Source organism: Anthonomus grandis, chromosome 2, assembly GCF_022605725.1.
Source record: "Anthonomus grandis grandis chromosome 2, icAntGran1.3, whole genome shotgun sequence".
In the NCBI taxonomy this organism is placed as follows: Eukaryota; Metazoa; Arthropoda; class Insecta; order Coleoptera; family Curculionidae; genus Anthonomus; species Anthonomus grandis.
The window spans coordinates 41,272,221-41,297,802 of NC_065547.1; the positions used below are offsets into that span (position 1 = coordinate 41,272,221).

Genomic DNA, 25,582 nt, shown 5'->3' on the forward strand with positions numbered 1-25,582 from the left:
AACCTACTGTTAGAATTAATAAATACTTTTGAGACCAAGACTTTGTGTAGTTCCCCTTTAGATCAATTTATCTTCTTGTAAATTACGAAAATTTTAAGAAGTTTTCATATCGATATTTATTTTTGAGCCGTTGAGGTTTCCTGTAAATCAAAACTTGAAACCCGCTCTAAAGTGAGTTTAAACCGAGTACTTTAAGGTACAAATAAAAAAAATATATAAAAAAATACAATTTGTATTACAAAAAGTCACTGAGCCACCAACAACTAAATAACAAAAATCAACATTAACAACTTATAAAAGCATTGACAATCCGTCATTAATAACTAAAACCCGAAAATTCCTATGCTAAATCGTATCCTATTAAGTCTTCCAACCCGTAACCGAACAACTTAAAGTCGGCCAAATATTTTTTATACAAATGTTCGATACTGAAAATGGACAATTGCTGAAAATATTCCCGAAGTCGGTCCCTAGTGTGTCCCGCTCTGGTCACCGGGAAAACCAAACTGGGGGCATCTACCATATCGAGTATCGTTTTGGCGTCTTGAGAGAGCGTTTCGTAGTGACCTGTGAATATATTGCCATTTCGCTTAACATTATTTGTTTTAGAGACTAAAAAGAACGTTTTTTTTATGTATTTAAGTAGCTTACCAATAAATGAATAATTTAAACTGCAGGGCAAACACAGATCGTATATGGGAGTCCAGTGCTCGTTCGTATCCACCCCGTCGTTCAATAAAAAACTCACAAACTCGGTAAATGTGACATTTACGCCGGATTCCAGCTCTTCGGGTGTGGCTGATGGACGGTACTTTTTTAAGATATATTTACCATACCTTGACTAAAAATACTCTTTTATTCATAAACCACTTATTAACCATAGACTTATAACCAAGGATCTACTCAACATGTTTACATTATGAGTTACTTATTTTATTGGGTATTACTTTATGAATTTTCCACACAACAATACAGATTTACTTATGTTTGCATTCAGCCAAATTAATATATTTTTGTAAAATGGTGCCAAGTTTGCATATGTTGTATGGTACTTTAATATTTTATCTTGTAATCGAAAAAGTTAACATCGGTTTTACGGCTTTAAAGACACAACATCAGGTCAAGAAATACTAAAAACATTGATATGAAATCTGTCGAAAACGTACAATTACAGGAGAGTAGATTCCACAAAATAGCTACTATTAATTGTATAATCAATAGAGCCATAGATCTACAGCTGCTAGGTATCATGAACTTAATATAATAATGCAAATTTGCAATTCATATTATTTTAATTCTAATAAACTTCTTTACATGTATGTCCAACTACTGAAAAAATATTCTGTTTTTACCTAATAATCACAGGAAAAGTTATTACCCAAATCATACCTAATCAATTCGCCCTGGTATTACTCTATTTTCTATTTTTTTCTAATTTTTACCGTTGCCTATGCATATATAAAAGCAAGAGTGAGAGTCCTCTCACCATTTCGCTATTATTGTTATGCTAATCGTTCATTGATAGGTGTTAAATGTTTTAAGCCGATTTGTTTGTTTATATTTAAAGATTTTAATCATGATTTAGTCTTCATGATTTTATGATTTATTTATTCAGTATTTATGATTTATTTTTTTCTTCAACCGTATATGTTTGTTTGCTGACAAAATTTCGAATGTGTCCTTAAATGTTTAGGCTCGGTTCTTTAAATTTCAATACCATTCCCTCCTGATCAACTATAATACATATTTAATAAGATAAATATGACTTTATAAATTAATCGCCGAAGATATTGGTGGATGCCATTCATGTCACTAGAAAGGTTTTAAAGATGGCGATCAAAAATGACGTCAAACGTAAGTCGAAAACTCTTTTGATGTTGGAATGGCAATAGAATAACAAAGAAGAAAAGAGTTTTCTGATTGATAAATGAGGTCCAAAAAAGTCTGAAATCTACGGAACATGTAAATAGTTTGGCTACATGAGATGAATTAGAAATTACTTCAACTGCTTGGAATAAATTAAAAAACTGACTCTGACATCAACTCCTTGAAAGAAACAAAAAAATACTGTAATTTTCTACTGACGAAAAATTGTCCTTAAAAAAAATCATAAAAAATGCAAAAGAATAGTTTCAGCTACCTGAAAGCACGTAAAGTAGTTGAAATCTGGAAGAAACAAAGACATTCTTTTAGTTAGTTTCAGCCTTCTTCTTAATTACAATGAACTGCCCAGATTAATTTTGTTTATTTTAATTTGTAAATACAAACACACACAACCATGCCCATGCCAGGATTCGAACTTGAGATTACACGATCACACGATCACATCGTCAACATTTGCCCACAGTGTCATCGGAAAACAAAGAAATTATGAACTTCCTAAGAGAAAGAATCAAATTTCTGAATAGCTTAGGACAGTTGCCAGAAAAAGTGTCTCAATTAACTGATTTAATGAAAAATAAAAAATTTACTTCAAAAAAGTGATCCGTATGATGCATTTAAGAACATAACGATATACAGCGAAAGGTCTTGTTGCGGAAAGCTCTAATAAATGGACAGCTATTGTTGGTTGGTTAAATCAGTGTAACCAAAAGCCAATTGAACCCAAAATATATCCATTCGCGCCGCTTAAGTCAAAAGAAATAGCGATGAATTGACCGGTCATTAATCTGCCATCTGTGTTTATTTATTTATTTGACAGGATCTTAACATAACAGCATAAAAATTTACAACAAAAATTCACTACTCTAAAATATTAAACTATATTAATAGTAATAATCAGCATAACAAATCAAAACTATGATATTATAATTTTAATTAATAGAATCCACAATTTACCACCAATCAAGTTTTTAAATTAGTTCAAAGAAAAATTCAAAATATCAATATCATTACGATTGTTCAGAAATCTAAATGCCCGGTCAAAGAGATTATTACGTCCATGATATATACCATAAAAACTTTTAAAAAAATTAAAAGATCTTGGTATCCGTGGAACATTAAATCTAACAAGAATTAGATGTTCAGGCCATTGATTTTGGCAGTTCAACAGTTTGAAAACAAAAACTAGATCAAATGGGTTCGCCTATCCTGAAGTGATAAGTGATCTCAAGTTTAATCAATCAAGTATTACTCGCTTATCAAAATTTTGCACTGGAAAATTTTGGACCTTCTCAACTGAAGCAATATTTACCTTACATCAAAAGACTAATCTACAGACTTAGTGTAAAAAAAATCATCCCTAGTTCACAAATATACTCGTTGTTTAAGTGATAAAATTAAACAAAGCAAAAACACAACATTCACAGTATCGCAGTAACTTGAATAAAATTTTAGTCAAATGGATAATGTATACTTTATATACATAATTACAAAGAAAAGCCTTAAATCTCATGTATACATTAGAAATCAAAAATAAAAACACTTAACGGACAATAACACAACAAACACTTATGATGACTAGGAGAATTTTTAGAACACTGATAAATAAAAGGTATTACTGGTGACATCCATAATACCTAAAGCTGAACCAAACTTTAGAATATTAACAGTTTACATCGCAGGTAGGCAATTTTAAATAGTTTACTAGTGAGACAATTCTACAATATATTTATAAAAACTCATAGTCATAGAATTGTTGAAATTGAGCAAGATAAAAGTAAAATAAAGGGTATGAATAAAAGCTTACTCAGCTAGGTTGTTAAAAATTAAATGTGCGCTAAATGGTTCCTGATCATTCGAGCATGAAAAAAAAAGTTCGAACTTTTTAGGGTTTTAGTAATTTCAGAAGTTCCTAAAAGATACAAATTTTTACTCTTGTCGCAGACATGCAATAATTTAATGCATCTTCCGGTAAAAATTTTTTTTTTTCAATAAGTATATGATTGGGAAAGTCAATTTTTATATTGCTAAATCACTGTTGACATGTTGAATTGTTTTATGCTCCTTAAAGCGTTGAGAAATTTATTTCCCTGATTGACCTAAGGAAGTACCCCTGAAGACACATCAATAACCATCGATAGATAAAGCTTTACTCTCTGCAGACTCATTATTAACATACACTGCAAAGCTTGCTAGGTTAATCCCAAAATCCGCAGCCACCACAACTCTAGCAACTAGGTTTTCTCTGTTGGTTACAGGTGTTACGTAGATAAGCTGTTTCATGGTGCCCCAGACAAACAAGTCTAGAGGTGTCAGATCAGGTGACCTTGCTGGCCACAGGACTGGACCACTTTTACCAATCCACCTAGTGTTGTAGGTTTGATCTAGAAAAGCCTTTCTCTCCGCAACTGGAGAGGCACATCTTCCATTAGGCCCGGCAGAACTTCTCGCAAAAATACTAATTAACTATTCAAGGTAATCTGGCAGAACGTATGGCCCAATTAAGTGGTCGCCAAGAATACCTGCCCAAACATTAATGTGAAATTTCTGCTGATACCCTCTGATATGTTTAGCGTGGGGGTTTTGACCGCTCGACTCTGACTAAGGCTCTGGAGAATTCAGTACAGATCGAACAAATTAGAAATTGAGAATCTACCACCTGTGAATTTTGGAGGAGAAAAAAAAACCTGCTAGTTTTCGGTAAGGTTAAAACTTTCAAGTAAAGTTAAGGTGACGCTAAAAAATGTCGACTTTAAAAATCTGCCAGCAATTTGGAAATTTAATAAAAAGCCCTGGATACGAGATATTATATACAAAAAAGTGGAATTCGAAAAACAATCCTGCAAGTTTTGAATAACGCTGGATCACGTTTTCGAGATGTCAATTTAAAGAATATGAAAATGATATTTTGTGTCTGTCAACCAGTCGACCAAGGACCTATTAGAAACTTTGAATTTTATTATCGAAAAACATATTTCATCTCAATCCCAAATCATCCTCAATGATCATATCTCATGCATGATCAATTTGGTAGATATTCAGTTTGATAAATAATAAATATATCTATTAAAATTGAATAAAATCAAATTGGTAATTACCAGTAATGCATTCTATTTAAGAAATAGAAGAAATGTGTTTATAAACACTAAACTTTCTCACAAACAGACATCTGCTAGCCATATAAAAGTTGTGTAATAATCACTGTCGAATTATGAGAGCTTTGAAGGTTTGTATATTATATTTGTGTTTGCTTTTGAAGACTTTTATCTGGCCAACTATTTGAGTTTCCATAATATAACAAGATTTAGTATTTCTCAGAAAAATAATACACTTATCTAAACTATTTTCTACGGATTAACGCTGCTTCCTTTAAAGCACCACTTTTGTTATATTTTTAACTTCAAATTTAATTTTAAGCTAATTACTCTATGGAACTTCACAGGCAGATGGTCTTGAAATCCAACAGCAAAGAATTTTTATGAATGAAAAAATGGCTATTAGTTTTCATGCTGCATAAATTTCCATTCATCTAATATTCATTTACTAGAAAATACTTACTCGTTATCTTGAATGCATATAAATTAATAATTATTAAAAATTGTTCAAGAAATGTACTGAAGGTCAAAATGATTAATTAGGTCATGCGTACAATATTGCCAAACTAGGGGAAATCAAATTTCCTAGTTTTCAATTACTCAATAAATAAATAAAAATTAACGTATAAATAAGTAGTTTGGTCCATCTTGGCTATAAGTCTATGTTATTATTATCATATTTTTAATAATTATTAACTTACCTGAAAATACTTAGAGCTGGGCAGGCTATCGACAAACTTATTCCTATAAGCAGAGAGCAGCCTTTCGAACGGATGTCTAGCAATCAGAAACATGGTGTACTCTCCCAAAACTCGGTTGGCTTCTGCCTTAGTCATTTCAGACAACCTAAAAGCCAATAAATAAAGAGCACATTGGCTGCAAAATATACGAAAATTCGCACCTGACAGTTGAACTATTTGCGTGCGCCAAATCGGCCGGAATATTAACGAGATTTGTGGCGTTTGACTGGCCGGTCAGAACCATCATAACGCGTTTCCAATTGGTGCAAGCCACTTTCGGTACGTAGCAGTAGAGGAGTTTGTGAGTGTGGTCCACCAGGATGTGGTGCAGCTGCGATATGTCGGGTTTGAGGCGGGTTAGGCCCAAGTTATCGCAGCCTAAGGTGAGATCTTCTTGACGGGTGATTTGTTCGAGCCAAGGATAGGATTCTGTGTCGCTAAGCGCTAAAAATATGTTTTTTTTTTAAGTAGATAAATAGATGTACAGTAGTGGGAAAATATATGGAAACTATTCAATATATTGTTGTGTATATACTAATCAATATATTATTTTGTGCAGTTTTCCGGATCATGATTCTATATGAAAGCATGGAATTGACATACCTCCAATACTGAATAAAATTGTTCATTTGTTCTTCAAAGGAACGATCTTAGTATCTCACACATAAATCTTTTAAACATATATGGCACCAAGAATACTGAGTAGTGTATAGAGTCCTCTACAAAGTATAAATATGTTGTTGATTGTAAACAGGCGTGAGTTTTGTGAAATCATGTCGTAAGTACATAGTAGTGAATGTTCGAAACGTAAAAAACTAGTGCAATTGACTGAACTTGAAAAAAGTGCAGTGTATGAGGCAATTAACAGGATAAAAACTGGTACAAACATAAGACATAGACCAGTTTCGGGAAGACCGTGTAAGATTCTCGGAAATAAGTTAATATAACGCTTTAGTGAATTTAGGATCACAAAATCCGAGTCTAGGACTGGCCAACAGATTTAGAAATCAACGAAGAATAAACGTGTGTCTAGAAAATGTTCGCATGTCACTGAAAAAACAAGGCTACCTATCAAGGAAACAAAAAAAAGTTCAGTTTTACAGGCCTGGATCACCATCACCGAGCAGTATGGTAGTCACCTAGTTTCTGGTGTACCTGGACATTTAGTTAAGTGCTTAGAATTAAATAGAGATTACATAAATACATAAAATGAATTGTTTGTTGTTATTTTATAATTGAAATATATATTGCAAAGTTATAATTTTGCTTTCTCTTTTTTGCCGGATACTTGTTCTACACTTGGGACTTGACATTTATTTTTTTGGGATTACGAATTTGTAATTAAAAATAAGTATGGAAACCATTTATGTTCTAGATTCTAAAATATTTAATTTTTGTTCTATATTACAAATATCAAGTGAAATATAAATTTTCATGCTAAGATATCATTATTTATCATCTGATTTTAAACAAAACATTGTGGATTTATTTAGAAATGGAAGACAGAAGTCGTTCATTGCGAAGTTGTTAAGAAAGGCATCATAAAATTACCTTTTGAATCAATGAAACTATTAAAAATATAAAAACTTGATCCAAGAAAAATGGTAAGATAAAGTAGTAACGAAATCAAATAACAATTTTACTTCAACAATGAATATCAATATTTAATTGTAATTTACAATAACGAGGCCGATGTTTACAACATTCAGTTTATTCTTATGATATTTAGTTAAATCTGAGTTTTTTCTGAATTCTGGAAATACAGTTTTACCACAACGAGTTTAAAATCAGGTAACAACGCTCAGGATAATAAGCATCCTCAGTGTTGTTTCCAAGCTGTTCCAAAAGCTTGTACATGATTATCTTGCTCGTTTTCTTACCACCGAATTAAGTAACAGACAATTTTGATTTATGGCAGGAACGTCCACTATTTTATGTTCTATATGATCTCTATCCACTCTTTTATGAGCTAAATGTCCTCCATTTTATTGATTTTTGAAAAGGGAATTCAGGTACACGCAGTGGTTTCTTAAAAGCTCTTGATTGTGTAAATCATGCTCTTTTGTTAAATAAATTATCCCAGTTTCTTATAGAATTAGCTTCAAAGCTACTTAACTAATCATAAGCAGATTGTGAGGGTGTGTAATTACAACTCTAATAAGATCCCAGTTATTTCCGGCTTTCCTCAATGGTCCCACTTGAGGTCCCTTCTTTTTACTCTCTACGTTAATGACATAGCTAGTTGTTTTTTGAATAGTGGATGTTTCTATTGTTTGCTCATGATCTCAAGTACTTGCAAAGTTGTAAATCCTAGTGACTGCCTTAAAGTGCAGCATAATCTCGACCGGCTTATTGCATGGTGTAAAATTAACTAAATATACTAGTGTAAATTAAAAAATATGATTTTATGATTTATAATCGACAGTGTCAATCCTCTGGGTTATATTTACTCTATAGAAGGTACTCCTTTGGAAGTTGTCACTAGTGTGAAGGATCTAACTATTACACTAGACTCCCAGATCAATTACTCCTTTCATGTTATTTGTCCAAGTCAAATCAAACTCTTGATGAAGCCTACAAATGTTAGGCTTCATCACGAGCAGCACCAGAGATTTTCAAGACCTAAATTCCCTAAAACTTATTTAATGTACTCTGGTTCGTCCTCACGTTGAATATGGATCCTGTATATGGTTACCATATTATAGCAAACTCACATAAATCATCGAACCCAGCATAGTATAAGTCCTATATTTTAATTTATTTTCTAATATAGCTAAAATGCCTTTAATTTAATATAACACATTCCTATACCTAAGTAGCCGCGTTTTAGAAATAAATACTTATAAAAAACAAACGTGAAAAAAAAAAAACGATTTGTCCAAAAATATTTTTTTCTCAAAACCCTGCTAATTTTCTGCAAATCACTGAAATACGTGTCAAGTTAAATTATTCCAGGAATATGTATGTGTTTTTGAGATATAGGTGTGAGATATAGGTGTCCAGTCAAATTATTACGGGAATATTTGACTAAATTTTATTTCCACTGTTTTTTAAAATATGGAGAATTTAGAAAATAAAAATAAATAAAACAAGAGAGATAAAATAAAGATCTGTCCAATAAATGTTTTTTTTTTTAATTCTGTGAAAGGCTGAACTAGGTATCAAGTTAAATTATCCTAGGAATATCTCTAAAAACTTGCGAAATATTATTTTCACTGGTTTTTGCGATATGACCATTTTCTGAAATTTTGAGAAAAAAAATATTTTCCGAAAATCGATAAGAAATAATAACATTTTTGACAACATATTTGAAAGAAAAAGTCAATATTTCCTCCAAATTGATTGTTGCCTGGCAACCGAAAATAACAGTAAGGAAATATTCATTTCTGTACTGTACAATAGGCATGTGCTTGTTGTTTCAGGAATGCCCGAAGTTTTGAATATTCAGATATATCCACATCATGTCTAATTGCAAGGGTTGCCTTCAGCATTGAACAATTGGCCCATAAAGTTGAAGAATTGATCTTGGAACCAAGCTCCAAGAAGTATGCCATTACAACATTTTCCGAGAAAGAAGTTACATTTTTATTCGTACGGTAGTCCATGAAGCGGTTGTATGCATAGTTATACTTATTTCTAGATTTTATTGGTAACAATTCCAATGATGCAGCATTCACTGCCTCCGTGAGTTCTGGGAGGGTTTCAGAAATGGAACAGTCATCATCACTCATCATTTTACACGTTACTTTGGCTTTTTAAAACGTTAAAAAATCAACACTTTGGAAAGACGCCACAAATAAACTTTTCACTCGTCAAGTTTGACAATTTAAAATTATGTACTTCGTTTCCGTAGTTATGAAACAATGTTTCATGGCTTCTTTTATTTAAGAGAAAAATAATAATATTGATTTGAAATTTTTAACATGATTAGTAATAATTTACCGTAATTTTAATGATTCCCGATTTTCGGAAAAATAGTATGTAGACCTCGTAGGAAAAGCCACATTCCCGGACTCCGTATTGCCAGTCTCGGCTTGCGCCTCGACTGGCAATTTTTACGATCGCCCGGGAATGTTAGGCTTTTCCTACTAGGTATACAATATACTATTTTTCAAAATCAATAGTTATTGATCTTTCAAAAAAATTTTTTTTTTAAATACTGAAATGTGTCTAATCAAATAATCCCAGGGAATACATATAGAAACGTTCAGAATTTAATTTTTATTGGTTTTTGAGATATGGCAGTTAAATTTTGGAAAAAAAATGTTTTCCCAAAATTTTGTTGATTTTTTGAAAAACGCTGAAATAGGTGTGTAGTTAAGTTATTACAGAAATTTGTATAGACATTTTTAAAATTTAATATAATATAAATATAAATTTTAATTTGTACTCTTTTTGGCGTTATGGACATTTTGCAAAATTTAATTGTACTGTTTTTGGTGTTATTGGACAAAAATCTATTCCTAAAAAAAATTTGTTTCTCAATTCTCTTAATTTTTTACAAAACGCTAAAATAGGTGTCTAGTCAAATCATCCTTGGAATATGTGCAGAAATTTTCAAAACTTTATTTCTATTGGTTCTTTTGTGAAATTTTGATAAAAACTCTGGTATATTTGTGAAAAACAATAAAAACTGTTAATTATTATATCATTGTGACATTTTCGTACCTAACTAAGTAATTTACAAAATAAAAATGTTTAAATTTACCAAATTTCACGAAAGTATTTACTTCTAAAACGCGGCTACTTAGGTATAGAAATATGTCATATTAAATTAAAGATAGAATATAAAATAAAATATAGGGTGTTCCATTTAAAAAAATGAACTTTTCTCCATTTTACTAAATGAAAGATTTTAGTTTAATTTTCGACGACCCTGTATAATGCTGATTGAATCAGACTATAGGAAGTTAATCAAGAGTCTCTTAAAACGCTGTTTAAAATTTGAACTTTTTAAGAACTTCAATAGCTGAGAAATAAACAATTAGTTTTCCTTAGTTTTTAACAAAAAACACGAAAAAGGTTTTTTTTTTGATTGGTGGCCTATTCCTACTCTTGACACGTGTTTCGCTAACGATGTTAGCATCTTCGGGAGAAGATTAAAACTAAAACTATAAACAGTTTTGAGAGTAAAAATAAAGAGTTTTGGTTAGTGGTAAAACTGTCTCGTAATTTAATATCAATGTTGTGAATTTATGAACGAAAACTATATTTGTTGTATAAGAACACAGTGTTTTATAAATCAAATTCTATTAAAGAAGAAATCATTAATTTTGCGTCAAATAACTTATGGGAAATTTTATCAAAATTGCAAATGCCGTAAGTTAATACACATGAAAAAATGCAAATAAACCTTTACACTTCTATACTATTAAAAAAAAACGGTTAAAAACATTCCATATAATACGACTTAGTTCAACAGAACAATTGCTATAAGCTCTATGTTTAGTTTAAAACGTATTTTTTCAATATTTAAAATTGTTAATTTTAATGCTGGTTTAGTAATTAGAAAATTATGTTTAATGGTCGTGCTATTTGTTCGTGTTAAAAAATAAATCAAAACTTAATCTACTCACCACAAAATGGCAAACTGACGTTAACCAGCACAGCCACCAAAAACCACTGACTTTTCTCGAACCCTGGACCCCACATAGTTGTCTATTAACATGTCTCGTGAAGCTCAGTGGTACCTTTACCTTTCCCGAGCCGTTTGACAAATCTTAGTTCCGATCTGAGTGCAAAAAAACTCGTTTAGAACATTATCTTATTATTTATATTGAAAAAAAATGCGGGTTTCACTGTCCGACTCGTACACAAACGTGGATTTTTAAAAATAACTTTTTAGCTCATTAACGCAGTAGGTTAATAAAATGTGCGCCGTTTTATGGCACCTTTATTTTTTAGTGCCTCCTTAATTGTTGTAAAACAATCAATGAAATAATTCAAAAATAGACTGGATCACTTGGTTAGACGAAAAGAAAAATTTTAACATAATTAAATTACCTGTTAACTATACCATAATTACTAACGAGCTCTCCATCATTTTTCAGAATCTTTCCGTTCGCGATGTTTTGCAACCAATAAGTTTTCCACACGTACTTCCAACTGATTTTCGTTTTGCTTCTTTGCCGTTGCTGCTTTAATGTGAAGTGTCTTTTAATGGATTTCTTTAGGTCAAGCACAGTCGTCTTTTGTTGGGGGATCTAAGGGTAAAAATACTCTAAAATTGCCACTATAGTTATCAATCATAAATTGCAATGCACACTTTTTTCACCAAACTCCAAATAAACTTATCCGTTTAATTAAATTGTTTTACATAAACTACCAGAGACCTCTTGACCCCAATAACAATAACATACATGAGTGAAAACATCGTCAGATGTACTACAAAACAAAAAATGCGCGCGCTTTAAAGTATTTCCAAACAAAATGAATAATTGAAGCTACTTGGGATATTATTACGAATGTCGTTATAATGTTCTAGAGTATACAAAAAAAAAAGGTTCATTGACTCACATGCAAAACGGTGGGATGTATTGTGAATTAACGGAGGTGGGTTTTGCACCATTGTCAACACAACCAGCAAGACATATTATATATTTTGTGGTATAATAGTATATACCAAATTGTTCTTATATTTTTTTAATAAATCTGTAAAAGTGGATGTTAAGGAAGAAATACCTACTAAAAGTAATTTTTTGAGAAAAAAGAGTTGCTACTGAAATGAATTTTAAAAATTATTTTTTTCGTTCTTTCTTTTATATTAGTCACTGACCCTCTCACTTTTTCTTAGTCAAAAATAATAAATACAAAAAATCAATTAAAATCTGTAGACAAAATAAATTAAAAACTAGAAAATATATAAAGGAATAATTCTAAAAAAAAATGTGAAACGTTATTAAATGAGAGTTAAACTTTTATTTCACAAAAAATCTACGAAGCGAGGAAAAACTATAAAACTACATCCCTGTAAGAAAATGGAACAAAGAAAACGGAACGGATTTAAGAAAGAAAAAATAAATGTATTATAAATAAAAAATTTTCACTTAATTATATTGACTGATTATTTCATTGTCAATAAATTCATTAGTCCTATGGTTGGAACCTTTGGTGTGAGACTCAAATCATAAGAAAGACACTCAATCAGTATCTTCAGAAGAAGATTAAAACTCACACTAAAAACTTTTAGACTAAAAGCGTGGAGTCATTTTCAATGAAACATGTTTGAGGTTATTAAGTACAAATATATTTATCAAGTTTTCCTCACTTGAGAGAACTAAAAAAATATATAAACACTATGTTTAGTATATTGGTGATATATTCTAAGACTGTTTCAGCTAAGAAATGTTGAGGATATCTGAATAATATTAACTTTAATAATTATGGTCAGGGTCTATAACATAAAATATTTTTATACATATTTAGTAAATATAATCTCTATGGGTTTTAATTTAATTTTGGCTGGAAATTTGTTTTTGACAAAAATAATAGAAAATGTAAAAATTGAAAACAAATCTATATTAATACAAATTTTACACAATTAAATAAATTAAAATGAAATAAGAAAAAATAAATAAAAAAATATAACAAATCGATTTAAAAAACTTGAATGTTAAGATATTGTAATTAAAATTTTGAATAAAAACAAACAACGATGCTATAAAATTATGTAAAAATTAAAAGCACTGTAAAGTAAAGAGTCTTTAGAGATATTCTGAAACTACTTTGGTAGTACTTTCCAGGAATCTCTTATTTTCTTGAGTCTTTCCTTAGATTTACCAGAAATAATACTTTTGTATTGCTTCTATAAATGACCCTATAAACTTAAGTAGTTTATATCAGATCAATATCAATTTTAAGTAGATGAAAGTACTTACAATAAGCTCCCTATCCTATAAATTTCATTTATTTGTATTCAATTATGTACAATTCGAAATACATTAAATAATGAAAATCACTCAAAAAAAATATATATTGGATATGTTTTACATAAAATATAAAGTTTTACTTACCACAACACTTAAGGGGCTCTCAGAATACCTTAAAACTGTTACTGTGATGCTTTGTCCTTGAATTACTGCAATCTGAGCTAGTACCTACAAACAGAGAAATGTTAAACTGAATTAGTAAATTTAAATATAAAAAAAATCAACCTCTTCTGGGGTAACATCGACTGGTAAATCAGAGAAGAGCGGATCTGAAGCGATAAGTCTCTTAATGCTACTTGAAGTTATTTCGAGTAAGTCTTCATGTGATAGATTTTCTATGTCCTCATCAATGGTTGTGGTTGCCTTGGGTTGTTCTTTACTTGTATCTGTCATTCTATTTAAAAAATGGTTTTAGAGCTTTCTGTTTCATAAAATATGCCAGACAAGCAAGTTAACGAAACTCATAAATCTTACCATTATTTTTTTAAATTATGGCGCATAATTCTTGTTTAATTATACATTAATGTGATGTATGATATTTGTTATCGCTAATTTCATCCTCTATCTGTAGTGGCTGAACAACAAATAATTTTTCAGAATTAGATAAGGACATATTATTGGTGTGACCCAATTTCAAATGCTGACTCAGCTAAATCAAGCAATTCTATTTTTAATGTACTGTATATTTACATTATTATAGATGTTTATATAGTTAGTGGGGATACTGATTGTTTACATTGATACAATGGAAAGTTGGTGAATAACAGTTTAAATATTTATATTGTCATAACTTCTTTTAAAATGATGATTTTTATTATAATATAACTTTTTTTCTACATGTGAAGAAGAGTAGACCCTAATTTCAATAACAATAGAAAAATTAAATTATTTTATACTTAAACTGTAAAAGGATATTATAAATACATTAATTTTATAGCTGATTTAAAGAGTCTTCAATCACAATCTTTCCTTCTGGCAGAAATATAAAACAACACTCCTTCTATAATGGCATAATGAACAGATAGTAAGTTTTTAATGGTAGATCGTTATTGAAGGCATATTTTTAGCCTTCAATAACGATCTACCATTAAAAACTTACTAGATAGAAGCACTGAGTGGATTACAAAAGCTGCAATAATATAAATTAAAAATTGTTCAGTTATAGTAAGCTCAACATTAACACTATTGCTGCATTGGCTATCATTGGGCTGAAGAAACGGGTGGTATTGTTTACCAGATATCCAAATTAAAAAAAAAAATAAAATCTTTAAATAACTAACAATTTATGTATTATACTTTTCTGGTGTACATTATTAGTTTTCCTAATAGATATTGCTGAGATATATTACTACTGTCCCATTATAGTTTGAACATTTAGTATAACTTGAAGCTGATTTCTAAGCGAGTTTGGATTAAACATTCTCCAATATTTAATTGAAATACTTATTTTTACTGTCAGAAACGACCAGGAAGCAATTTAAAATAGCTTTAAATATGCAGGACTAAGACATTAAGAGACTGTAGAAAAAGCCTATGTTCAAGTGAAGACTATTTTTTAAATAATTGTAAATGTATATTCTATTCAAATCTGAAAGTACTCTAAAGGGCTAAAAATATTCTGGAATTACTTTGACGGCACATTCTACCTTATGAACTCTCATTTTTCAAATGTAATAAATAGTCTATAAGAAAAATACTCTCACTCATAAAGATAGACATATAGACTTCAGAAAATCCATCTTATGTAACTTGTAATGCCTCTAATTTATTGTGACCAGTACCCAATACTATGCCTTAATAAAAAAGTCAATCAAATATAAAAGCATTAAATTGTATAATCATTGTTTGCAGTTTTCTTGTTGCTGTGGCTTATTATAAAATTAATGATTTTTACTGAGTTTTTTTTAATTCTGTTTATATTTTGGTTAGTTATGTTTATTCTGTTCCATAGTTTATTTCTTTTTAATTAATTTGAACTCTTTTTTTATTATAAAAATGTAGCTCACTCACTTTTATATCGTTTTATAATTCTTTGTATTTTGCAACAAAAAACAGCATAATCTATATACATCTAGTATATCCATTGTGCTGTTTTTACCCGCATTATGAAAAAAGCTGTTAGGGATAAGCTAATAATTTACTTTTCTATATGTTAATATATTTTCGGTTTTTCTGCTTTGTTAAAGAGAGACATGTGTTTACATAAAAATTTTGAATTTGCTTGGAAGCTTATTTTGACTGACTTTTGGAAATTTCTATTTTAATAAAGCAACTAAGGTAATAAGGCGACTAAGGTATGGAGTTGTCTTCTAGGATATATATTCTGGCCGGCAGACTATTTGTCCTCCGAAAACGTTGACCTAAAACTTAACTTAAAAGAATAGAAACTTACACGCAAACATTTAAAGGTAGTAAAAGTTTAACACTACCATTAACTTATATTCTGTGCTCTTAATTTTCGTCTTCATTTTAGAATACAAAGTCATACAACTGGAAACTGGATATGAATATAATTTGAAAAGCACTGAGTGCAATTTTAGTTTCATTCAAAAAATGTTCAGTTTAATCTCATGAAAATTTTCATGGTACCTTGCCAGCTTTAAAAGTATGGTTTCTAGAAAACAAAAAAAAAATAAAAAATGCTAGAATCTATCCCTTTGGAAAAGTCTTATTATTTAATTGAAGATAGTAGTTTACTAGAATTTGATGGATAAAATGTGAGTTAATACAGCTTTATCGATATGTGTGCTCTCTAGTATAGGTGTATTGTTTATGTATGTAAAATTGCCATTAGCCACAGCTATTTTTATTTTATAAACACCTTTTATATTATTTTAATAGACTGTTTTATTTTTTATATAATTTATGTTTAATTCTTTTATGTTACAAATAAAGATTTTTAATTTGAAGATTTTGATATTTGGGATTTTTTCTTGAAATCCTAATGACTCTTTTTGAAATACTTCTGAGATGCTAAATATCCGGTCCTGGAAATGTTTTTTGTTTAAAACATCAGTCAATATATCATCATTATGTTTCATTGACCGCACCTCAGGATCTATGAGAACATATCAGGAAGGATAATAAATATGTTTTTATTTATTGAATTAACAACTGCCAATAATATATAATAATTTTAATCTGGTTTCCATATTTGAATAGTTCCATTTATGTTGTTAATGAAAACATTTTCTGGCATCATGTAACTATTTTAAAAATTATCAAAAGAATAGACTTTTTAACAAAAATAACTTATTACACTGTAAATAAAACTGTTCAAACTTATTTACTGAATATTACTGGACTACTTAAACAAACAAAATTAGTAGGAAAAGGTATCGGCATAAAACTCTTCTAGTTCTCAGTGGGTACATTGATTTTAGGAGAAGGGAAAACTGAAATATTATATTTTTACATAATTTATAGGAAAAATGTACCAATTATGTGCTTCTTTATATCTCTGCATACCAAAGTCCTTGAAGGAACTTTAATGATAAGGAGGTCAGAACATTTATAAGTCAAAAAAATACTAATCTATACAAACTTACCATGAAAACACAATCAAAAGAACTTATCATAATAACCAAAAAATCACAAAGAAAATAGGGAAATTTTGCAACAATATCAACTTAATAGACTTATGATTTTCCTATAATATTATCAATTGAGAAACTTAATCAATACTAATGAAAAACCATACTGAAACTGAACACATGTTTTTATTTCATATGAATTTTCAAGGTTTCAATACTTGCTTGGCTTGCCATAATATTAATTAAAACCTAAAGTAAGATGTTTAATATGCAATACATAATTAATACTAAAACTGGCTGGTTTATTGAAGTCACATAATTAAAATACTCGGATGAGCTAAGATGTGTTAGATAATTGGTATGACCTCGGTTGGAGGTTGAAGCAAGTTCATCACAAATTTTTGTTAATAATTAAAGAAATCGGAACTATTAGATGTCTAGGTTTACCTAGTTTGGTATAATAATTATCTTACCTAACATTTGTGCCATAGGAAAACAGGTTTTGGTAATGTCCACATGGGATTTTTATTTCCTCTTGGAATAGATTTTTTCAGCTAAGTTTTTCTATTGAAAATGGATTAGGACTTACATGTAATATAATGGCCTGTTGGTGGACAACTTTTTGGAAGAATACAGTTTTTTCATAAAATAAACAAATAATTTAATTTTGTTTACTTTACATAACTTAAATTGAGGTTAACTTTTTCCTAATTCCTTCACCATTTTATTAAGAAATTATAAACCTGTTGTAGCAACCCTGGTTCTAAATTTGGCAACACGCGGTTTCATATGCTGTCTGCAAACGTCTATCGTTGTTAGATGTATGAAGCTAGCGTGCGATTGATATCCAGCGAATCGAGTACGCAGCATATGTCGACTGCCAGCAACCTGTTTATAGTCCGCGGTCACTGTTATTTAATCGATATACTGCCCGTATTTCCTTATAGATTATCTACTTTCCAGATATTAGTAATGAATAACGGGAGTTACAAACTTTAACAAACTAAGGTTTTTTGGTGAAAAATTATTAGAAAATATATAGAAAATTCCCAAAGCTCCCTAAGGATTTGGATAAAACATTTTTCTGTAGTAAATAATGAATATCTAAACAGATCTGAGATGGTTGCATTGCCTACAAATGAAGGTGTTTTGGCCAAAAATTGCTGCAATACTTTTTTATCAACAACATTTTTGTTTGAACATCATAGCTTCTTTCTAAATGTTTTTTTAAGGATATAATCAATTAACTTCAATATATAAAGACTTGGCAATGTGAGAATAACAAGTTTTTTTAAGTGCTCTAATCGACCCAGAAAATCAGGTCATTATTGCAGAGCAGCCTGTACTGCCCTGTACCATTTCATGATAATCGATTCTCAGCATCTCCATGCAAATTGAGTTTCTAAATGATCCAAATTTTTGATCCAGGTATAAGTCCAAAAACTTAGTGGTTGTTCTTTCAATTACAATCTTCTCATCAAGCCGAATTAATAAGCTATGTTCTATAGAAATATTTTTTTGATAGAAATGCATAAAAACCGTCTTTTCATTATTAAATACTACACCATACTTCCAATAATAGTCACTTATATCCTTACATGCTTTGCTGCAGTTTTTTGCAAGTTATAAAAGAATAGGTGGTCAAAAGTGATGGGTTAAAAAGATAGGTCCATTCAATATTGACTCCTGTGGTACACCAATATCTGCCTGGCCCATAGAGGACTTAGTTTCATTTAATACAACAACCTGGTTCCGTTTTAAGAGGTATGAAGTCACCCAGCTGTGCGGTATATCACGCACATCCACAGCATATAGTTTTTGCAATAATAAGTCGTGGTTGATTGTATGAAAATCACGGCTTAAGTCACAGAAAAAGCCCATAACTTTTTCCTTATCATTAAGCGCATAAATAAACTCAACACGCTCAGATATTGTAGTGGCTGTCAATGTATTTGGTAGCAGATGTATTTGTCTGCTTTTACATATTCTAGTAAACTATTGTCAAAACAGAGTTCTCTCCCAGATTAACTACCCACCTCCCAGAGACTCACTACCTTAAGAAAGAAACTGTGGGGAAGACAGTAATTTTATTTTATCAAATTTGGGGAGGGCGGGCAAGTTTGTGATATATCCAAGAAAAAGTTATTAAAGGCATTAAATATTAAATATTAAACTCAGCCTTCAATAATATTGCTATTTGCATCATTAAGACTCAAAGGTCTTTTATTTTTGGAAATATTTATATTTTCATTTATAATCCTCCAGGATTCTCCTGAAAAATCAGCCGCATGGATCAATTTCTTGTCATTCATTTGTTTTTTTTTGCAAACATCTTAAATCGATCGAGATATTTATTATCTCTTATAGGAAAATGTTTTATCCAAATCCTTTGGGAATTACAGCAGTTTTCATTACTTTAACATTTAACTTTTTAGTTCATTTTCACAAGAAAACCCTACTTTGTAGAGGCTTATAATCACCAGCAATCGATTTAGTTATTCTTTGTCAATATCTGGAAGAAAATTTTTAAAATCCCTTGGGAATTTCAAGAGATTTATATCAATTAAATAACAGCGAGTGCGGACTATAATACATCGCTGGCAACCAACATATGACGCGTTCTCGACTTGGTCGCTGGATATGGATGCTAACTTCACACAGGCTTGTCAGTTAGTCTTGTCAAATTCGATCTGTCAATCAGTCCAAGTGGTCGATCGTAAAAAAGTCGTCATTTTACATTATTCAACTTGAAAAATAGTCTTAAAACTGCAAAATGCAGGGCTTGGACCTTAAATCCCTTAAAAAGCATCCATCGGTAAGTATCTAAATACCCCGATATGTTCATAATGATATCAACTAAATCGACCAGGCCGAAGTGTCCAAATATTTATAACAAAACCTACGTTGTGCGTTTACGTAACGTCTTAAAAGCACAACATAAAATCACATTTCAATTTATAATTATAATAAATGACGTTATAAGCTTTTCACATGCACCTAAATCAAGGAATATCAGTATTCCATTGATCTGAGCAGCATAACCCCTCCCTGACAACTTAAAAGGACAGTAGGTACCAAATTGCTTTTATATCCCAATTCTTACTGATATTGCTTTATCTTTTAAATAAGCCTAAATCTTTATCATCTATGCTTGCATACATATAAGCATTCAGTAATTTTTGTGAAAAGAAAAAATATTTTTTTCAAAAAATCATAAATTATGGGAAATTCGGGTCCGGTAAAGTTAAAGGGACGTCTAAAAACCGATTTTTTTTTGAAAATTTTTACATAGAATGTTGAGTGTGGTCAAAATATTGATAAAAAAGTGAGGATGATTGGAAAAAATACAAAATTTTGGAAATTATGAAGGTTTTTCTACATACGTTAAATACGTAATTATTGCCAACTTGCACAAGGTTTTTTAGCTCTTGATTTTGCTATAGTTAAAAAATATATATATTGGGGCAATTTTGGAACTTTTTGGGGGTTATTATTGTAAATTTGTATAATTTTTTATCGCTTTGGACCCCTTTTAATTACATATTTTGTAATTTACACACAAGAAAAATAAAACAACAACCTTCTTGACAAAAATGGCAGTGGCTTCACTACGTCCTCGGTAGTATTTTTTGGTTTTGCCGGGTACACTTTTTAGTTGGATGGGTTGGCTGTGGACTCAATTTCAGATAATAAAGGCACAATATAGTTAGATTTTACATTCCATGATCAAAACACATTTATCAGGTGTTAAAAAATAGGTATTATTTATTTAAATTATTTGATATTTTATGTAATTTTATATATAATAAATATACATTTTGAAAAAAAAACATAATTTTAAGATATTTAATTATTTATAGGTAAATAATAACGATGAGGTTTAATGTACTTTAAGTTATAGTCGAAACAATAAATATCTTTAAATTCATTATAGGCATTAGGAATAGGAATTATAGGCACAAACACGCGGGGCTCCCGCCCCGCGTGTTTGTGCCTATAATTCCCATTTTCTAATTATTATCCCATTCACTAAGTAGGGCTCAAACGACTACCCAACCCACTATTTAGCGCCAACCCAAGGTTCCAATCCCTTTTTGCAATCCCAACTCCACATGTGCGCCAACCACCCAGTCCCATGTGCGCACACGGGGCTGCCGCCCCATGTGCGCCCACTTTGTATGCGCACACGGGGCTACCGCCCCGTGTGCATATTTTATGATTATATAAATTAACAAATACTTACCTATAATGAGACAGGACAGAAAATTACGATAATCGTACTAGTACAGTAGCCACTCCCAATAAATATGTGACATTTTGACAGTTTTTTTTATTTATGAATAAATTCGTATTTACATATTTGATATTCCTGATTTGCGTGTGAATGGAAATTTGTGTTTATCACCTAAAGAAGTGATGTAAATCCTTCTAAGTTGCAGAATTTTGTTACTTAAGGCTTTAAATTTAAATTAATAGCATATATAATGATCAACGTGATGCCTAGTCGCAAATAGAGTGTAGTTAAGCCGGGTGTAATTGTGAATCATACGTAAGTAGAAAATCCTTTATAATTTTTAAAATTTTGGATTTTTTTACTTCATCCTCACTTTTTTATCAATAAAATGTTCAAGCTCAACATTTTATGTAAAAATTTTCAAAAAAAAATCGTTTTTTAGACGTCCCTTTAACTTTAACGGACCCGGAAATTCAATTATTCCATTGCAAACCTAACGTCCTGGAAGAAAACAGCAAAAATGAGATTTTTTAAAAGATGAAGTCTACAAATTTTTTGGTAACACTCTACCCGCTAGATTTTGGGGTGTTGAACTCTAAACATATTACTTATAAATGTTATAATTTATAGAATCCAAATCACAAAACAGTTTTACCACTAACCAAAACTCTTTATTTTTACTCTCGACATGTGTTTCACTACAATGTCAAACATTTTACAGGTTTAATCATTAAAGAAATACATGTAGAGAGTAAAAAAACAAAGAGTTATCAATAGTCATAAAATTGTCTTGTGATGTCAATTAGGTTTATACAATAGGATTGCTTATAGAATTGTCAATAATAGAAAGTTTAAAATTTAAATTTGTTAAAACATGGTCAATTAATGTCTGAAAGTTACAGTAGGAATCAGGCAATTACAAAACTTCCACATTTAGATCAACCAACAGACTACTTCCAGTGGAGAACACTACACGATAAAACATGATCAGTATGAGTCTATAAAGTATTTAACAATCACTACCTAATTATATAAAATATAATATAAGCAATAAATTACATAAAAGCAAAATTCAAAATTTCTTGATTAAATAAACACTGTTAAATTGAAAGAAATCTGTGATTCTTCTCCACTCTGGTAGTCTATTTATGTGTTATAACTTAACTATACTTTAAAATTTAATTAAATATGTAATTTTTCATTAAACATGATATGTATATATCCATCTACGAAATATTATAAAAACTCTAAAATTATAGACTGTCATAATGTATTATACAGGGTGGCCATTTGAAATCCTCGGACCCGTTTTTTATTCAAGGGAAAGACATTTTTTTGCTAGTTTCGGGGGTGACAAGGGCCCCCAAAATTTTAAATGGAACGGGGGGTCGAGTAATACCTTATTTTGAAGGTATTTTTATGTGGATTATAACCCTAAAGTTTTAAATTGTTACTATTTGCCTAGTCGATACAAGGGCTAATAAAGTATAATTTTAAATAAAGGGCTTCAAGATAAAATCAATCAAGTAAATGTTCAAAATGTTGGCCTTCGACTTCCATACAATAATACAGGTTTTGTTCAAACCTTTCCCGTACATTTTGCAAAATTTCTGGGGTGATTTGACGACATTCATCAATTATTCTTTGTCGCAAATGGTCTAGCGATGTTGGCTGACTAGCATAAATTTTAGTTTTTAAATAGCCCCATAAAAAAAAATCTAACGCCCTTAAGTCCGGGGAACGAGGAGGCCATTCAATAGCTCCTCTTCTTCCAATCCATTGTCCTGGAAACGTTTGGTCCAAATATTGACGAACCCTTGCAGCATAGTGGGGTGGCGCCCCATCTTGCTGAAATACTAGATGATTTTCCAAGTACTTGTTGTTATTTTCTAGTATCTCCACTAATGCTGGATGAATTGTATTTTCTAATAACTCCAGGTACATCTCTCCTGTTAAATTGCCAGGTAAAAAAAAGGGGCCTATGATATGTTTACCAAAAATGCCAGCCCAAACATTTAATTTTTCAGGATGTTGTGTATGCACCTCACGAAATATTCTGGGATTTGAATCAGCCGAATAGCGACAGTTGTGACGATTCACAATACCGTTTAGGAAAAAGGAGCATTCGTCAGAAAAACATACATTAAATAATAGAAAGTGTGGATCATTGGCGGCTTGTTCAGATATAGTTTCACAAAATTGTACTCGCCTATCAAAATCGTCTTCGTTTAGTTCTTGTACGAGATGCATTTTCTACGCATGAAACTTGTTTTTTTTTTAATATCTTCTGAATGCTGCTTCTCTTAATACCAGACTCGGTTGATAACTTCCTTGTGCTCAGTATAGCATCTTGCACAATATGGCCTAAAATAGCTACTTCTGAAGCTTCGTTCACCACTGGATTATCCATTTCGCGCTTTTTATTAGCCACAGACCCAGTTTCCCTAAATTTTTGAACCAATTCCAAAATGTACTTGCAATGGATCTGTCGATTAGGGTGTTGTAGTGTGTTAAAGAGCTGGGCAGTTCTATTAGCATTTTCATTGTTCGCAAAGAAAAGAGAAATTATTTCAACTCTTTCAGCAAGTGAATAAACCATTATCACACTCAATGTTGTAACTAACTAACTTTAAAGAGCTATTTGTTTGACACACTATGATCTGACAGCCGTACTTGACAACCACTATTTAATGGAATAGAATTAACAAAATGTTGCTATAATAACAGTCTCAACAATAACCAAGAGTTCCCTTGCAGAATTGGCATAGATAGTTATGGGTATTAAAAAAAAAAAAACAGAAAGTACGGTTCACAATGTAGGAGAACAAAATTTTTTGTATTTATTTAACTGCTAAATTTACAAGCATTTTTTTTCATAAAAAATGTTCACATGTTTTTGTAACTTTTATTAGCCCCTGTATCGACTAGGCAAATAGTAACGATTTAAAACTTTAGGGTTAGAATCTACATAAAAATATCTTCAAAATAAGGTATCACTCGACCCCCCGTTCCATTTAAAATTTTGGGGGCCCTTGTCACCCCCGCTAGGGCTTTGCCTTCAGAGGGGCGAAACTAGCAAAAAAATTGTTCCCCCTTGAATCAAAAATTGACGGGCCCGGGGATTTTTTCGCAAATGTTCTGAGGGACCCAAAATAGGCTCTGTTTCGTTTTCAAATGGCCACCCTGTATATTATTTATCTCTTAAACTTATACAAAACATAAGCTATTAGTTTGCCTAATAAATCTTGATATAGTAAGTTATTTCTCAATAATTAGTTCCTAGAGTATATTTTATTGAAATTGGGAATGGATTCCACATGATCTTTACATGTAATTAATTAAATGTGGTATGGATGTTTGTATAAGAACATAATAGCATATTATTATATAATTGTCCTGACCCTAGAGTAAAACATCTGAAAAATTTTTGTTTTGTATAATTCAGCTTATTCCATTGTTTGTCTGCCTTGGGGCCGGTATGATTGGAGCTGCACTATACACCATAAGGTTGGCTGTCAGAAATCCTGATGTTCAATGGCAGAGGACAGGAGAAATTTCCAATGAGGAATTCAGAAGCAAGCAGTACAAGGTAATCATTTTTGTACTAGGTGGCTCAAAAATTACCTCATACCAATTTTGCATTCTATGCTTTAAAGTATTTTTCAAGGATGTATGTACATATAAGTTTTCATATAATTATTGATATTTTTCTTTTTTTTTTAACCAAAATCTGTATTTTGTATTATGTATTTACTGCTAAAGCAAAATAGCTTTAATAACTGATATTAATACCAATCAATATATAAACTATGGTTTAATCTTAGATAGTATACAGGGTGTTAAATATTGTTGGTATTCCAGAACAAACAAAATACTCCAAATATACATTAACATTTAGTAAAATAAAAGATCAATTAAGTTAGAAAGCATTGAACTTGCCATACCCATAGATGGGTAATCTTATGGAGGCCACTTAATATTTAAAAAAAATACATTGTATTAGATTACTAACTTTATAAATATTTTCAGTTCTACTCCCCCACTATTCCTAAAGACTTGGAAAGTCCAGCTCCAAAGTATTAAGAGTTGCTCTACAAGTGATAAAAGTAATTTAATTGTTAGATGTCTTAGTTGCTAAATAAAGTAAACTTATTGCTAACTGTCTTTTCAT

The 25,582-nt window shown here is 30.7% G+C and overlaps 3 protein-coding genes across 3 annotated transcripts; 1 reads left to right on the forward strand and 2 right to left on the reverse strand.

Moving 5' to 3' along the window:
* Positions 1-216: 216 nt before the first annotated feature.
* Positions 217-12,106, reverse strand: LOC126750438 (carbohydrate sulfotransferase 11). Its single transcript, XM_050460062.1, has 7 exons — positions 11,982-12,106; positions 11,720-11,919; positions 11,293-11,447; positions 5,878-6,160; positions 5,678-5,822; positions 652-841; positions 217-567 (listed from the first exon to the last, which is right to left on the reverse strand). Exons 3-7 carry the CDS (start codon positions 11,366-11,368, stop codon positions 341-343), a joined length of 921 nt encoding a protein of 306 aa, XP_050316019.1. The 5' UTR covers positions 11,369-11,447; positions 11,720-11,919; positions 11,982-12,106; the 3' UTR covers positions 217-340.
* On the reverse strand, positions 11,716-14,037 carry LOC126750571 (U11/U12 small nuclear ribonucleoprotein 25 kDa protein-like). Its single transcript, XM_050460220.1, has 3 exons — positions 13,870-14,037; positions 13,729-13,812; positions 11,716-11,919 (listed from the first exon to the last, which is right to left on the reverse strand). The coding sequence occupies exons 1-3, from the start codon at positions 14,035-14,037 to the stop codon at positions 11,716-11,718; spliced, it is 456 nt and encodes a 151-aa protein (XP_050316177.1).
* A 5,797-nt stretch (positions 14,038-19,834) lies between these two features.
* On the forward strand, positions 19,835-25,570 carry LOC126750653 (cytochrome c oxidase subunit NDUFA4). The gene is made up of 3 exons (XM_050460323.1): positions 19,835-19,992; positions 24,857-25,000; positions 25,441-25,570. Exons 1-3 carry the CDS (start codon positions 19,951-19,953, stop codon positions 25,492-25,494), a joined length of 240 nt encoding a protein of 79 aa, XP_050316280.1. The 5' UTR covers positions 19,835-19,950; the 3' UTR covers positions 25,495-25,570.
* The last annotated feature ends 12 nt before the right edge of the window (positions 25,571-25,582 follow it).

Excerpts from the sequence above, each read along its gene's own strand:
- LOC126750438 (XM_050460062.1), bottom strand. The coding sequence starts at position 11,368 with ATGTGGGGTCCAGGGTTCGAGAAAAGTCAGTGGTTTTTGGTGGCTGTG. Across the intron at positions 6,161-11,292 it reads CGTCAGTTTGCCATTTTGTG|CGCTTAGCGACACAGAATCC; the intron begins GTGAGTAGATTA and ends ACATATTTTTAG. Across the intron at positions 842-5,677 it reads CCAGCTCTAAGTATTTTCAG|TCAAGGTATGGTAAATATAT; the intron begins GTAAGTTAATAA and ends GAGTATTTTTAG.
- LOC126750571 (XM_050460220.1), bottom strand. The coding sequence starts at position 14,037 with ATGACAGATACAAGTAAAGAACAACCCAAGGCAACCACAACCATTGAT. Across the intron at positions 13,813-13,869 it reads TCGATGTTACCCCAGAAGAG|GTACTAGCTCAGATTGCAGT; the intron begins GTTGATTTTTTT and ends CTCTGTTTGTAG. Across the intron at positions 11,920-13,728 it reads AGAGCCCCTTAAGTGTTGTG|ATCCCCCAACAAAAGACGAC; the intron begins GTAAGTAAAACT and ends TTTTACCCTTAG.
- LOC126750653 (XM_050460323.1), top strand. The coding sequence starts at position 19,951 with ATGCAGGGCTTGGACCTTAAATCCCTTAAAAAGCATCCATCG. Across the intron at positions 19,993-24,856 it reads CCCTTAAAAAGCATCCATCG|CTTATTCCATTGTTTGTCTG; the intron begins GTAAGTATCTAA and ends TGTATAATTCAG. Across the intron at positions 25,001-25,440 it reads TCAGAAGCAAGCAGTACAAG|TTCTACTCCCCCACTATTCC; the intron begins GTAATCATTTTT and ends AAATATTTTCAG.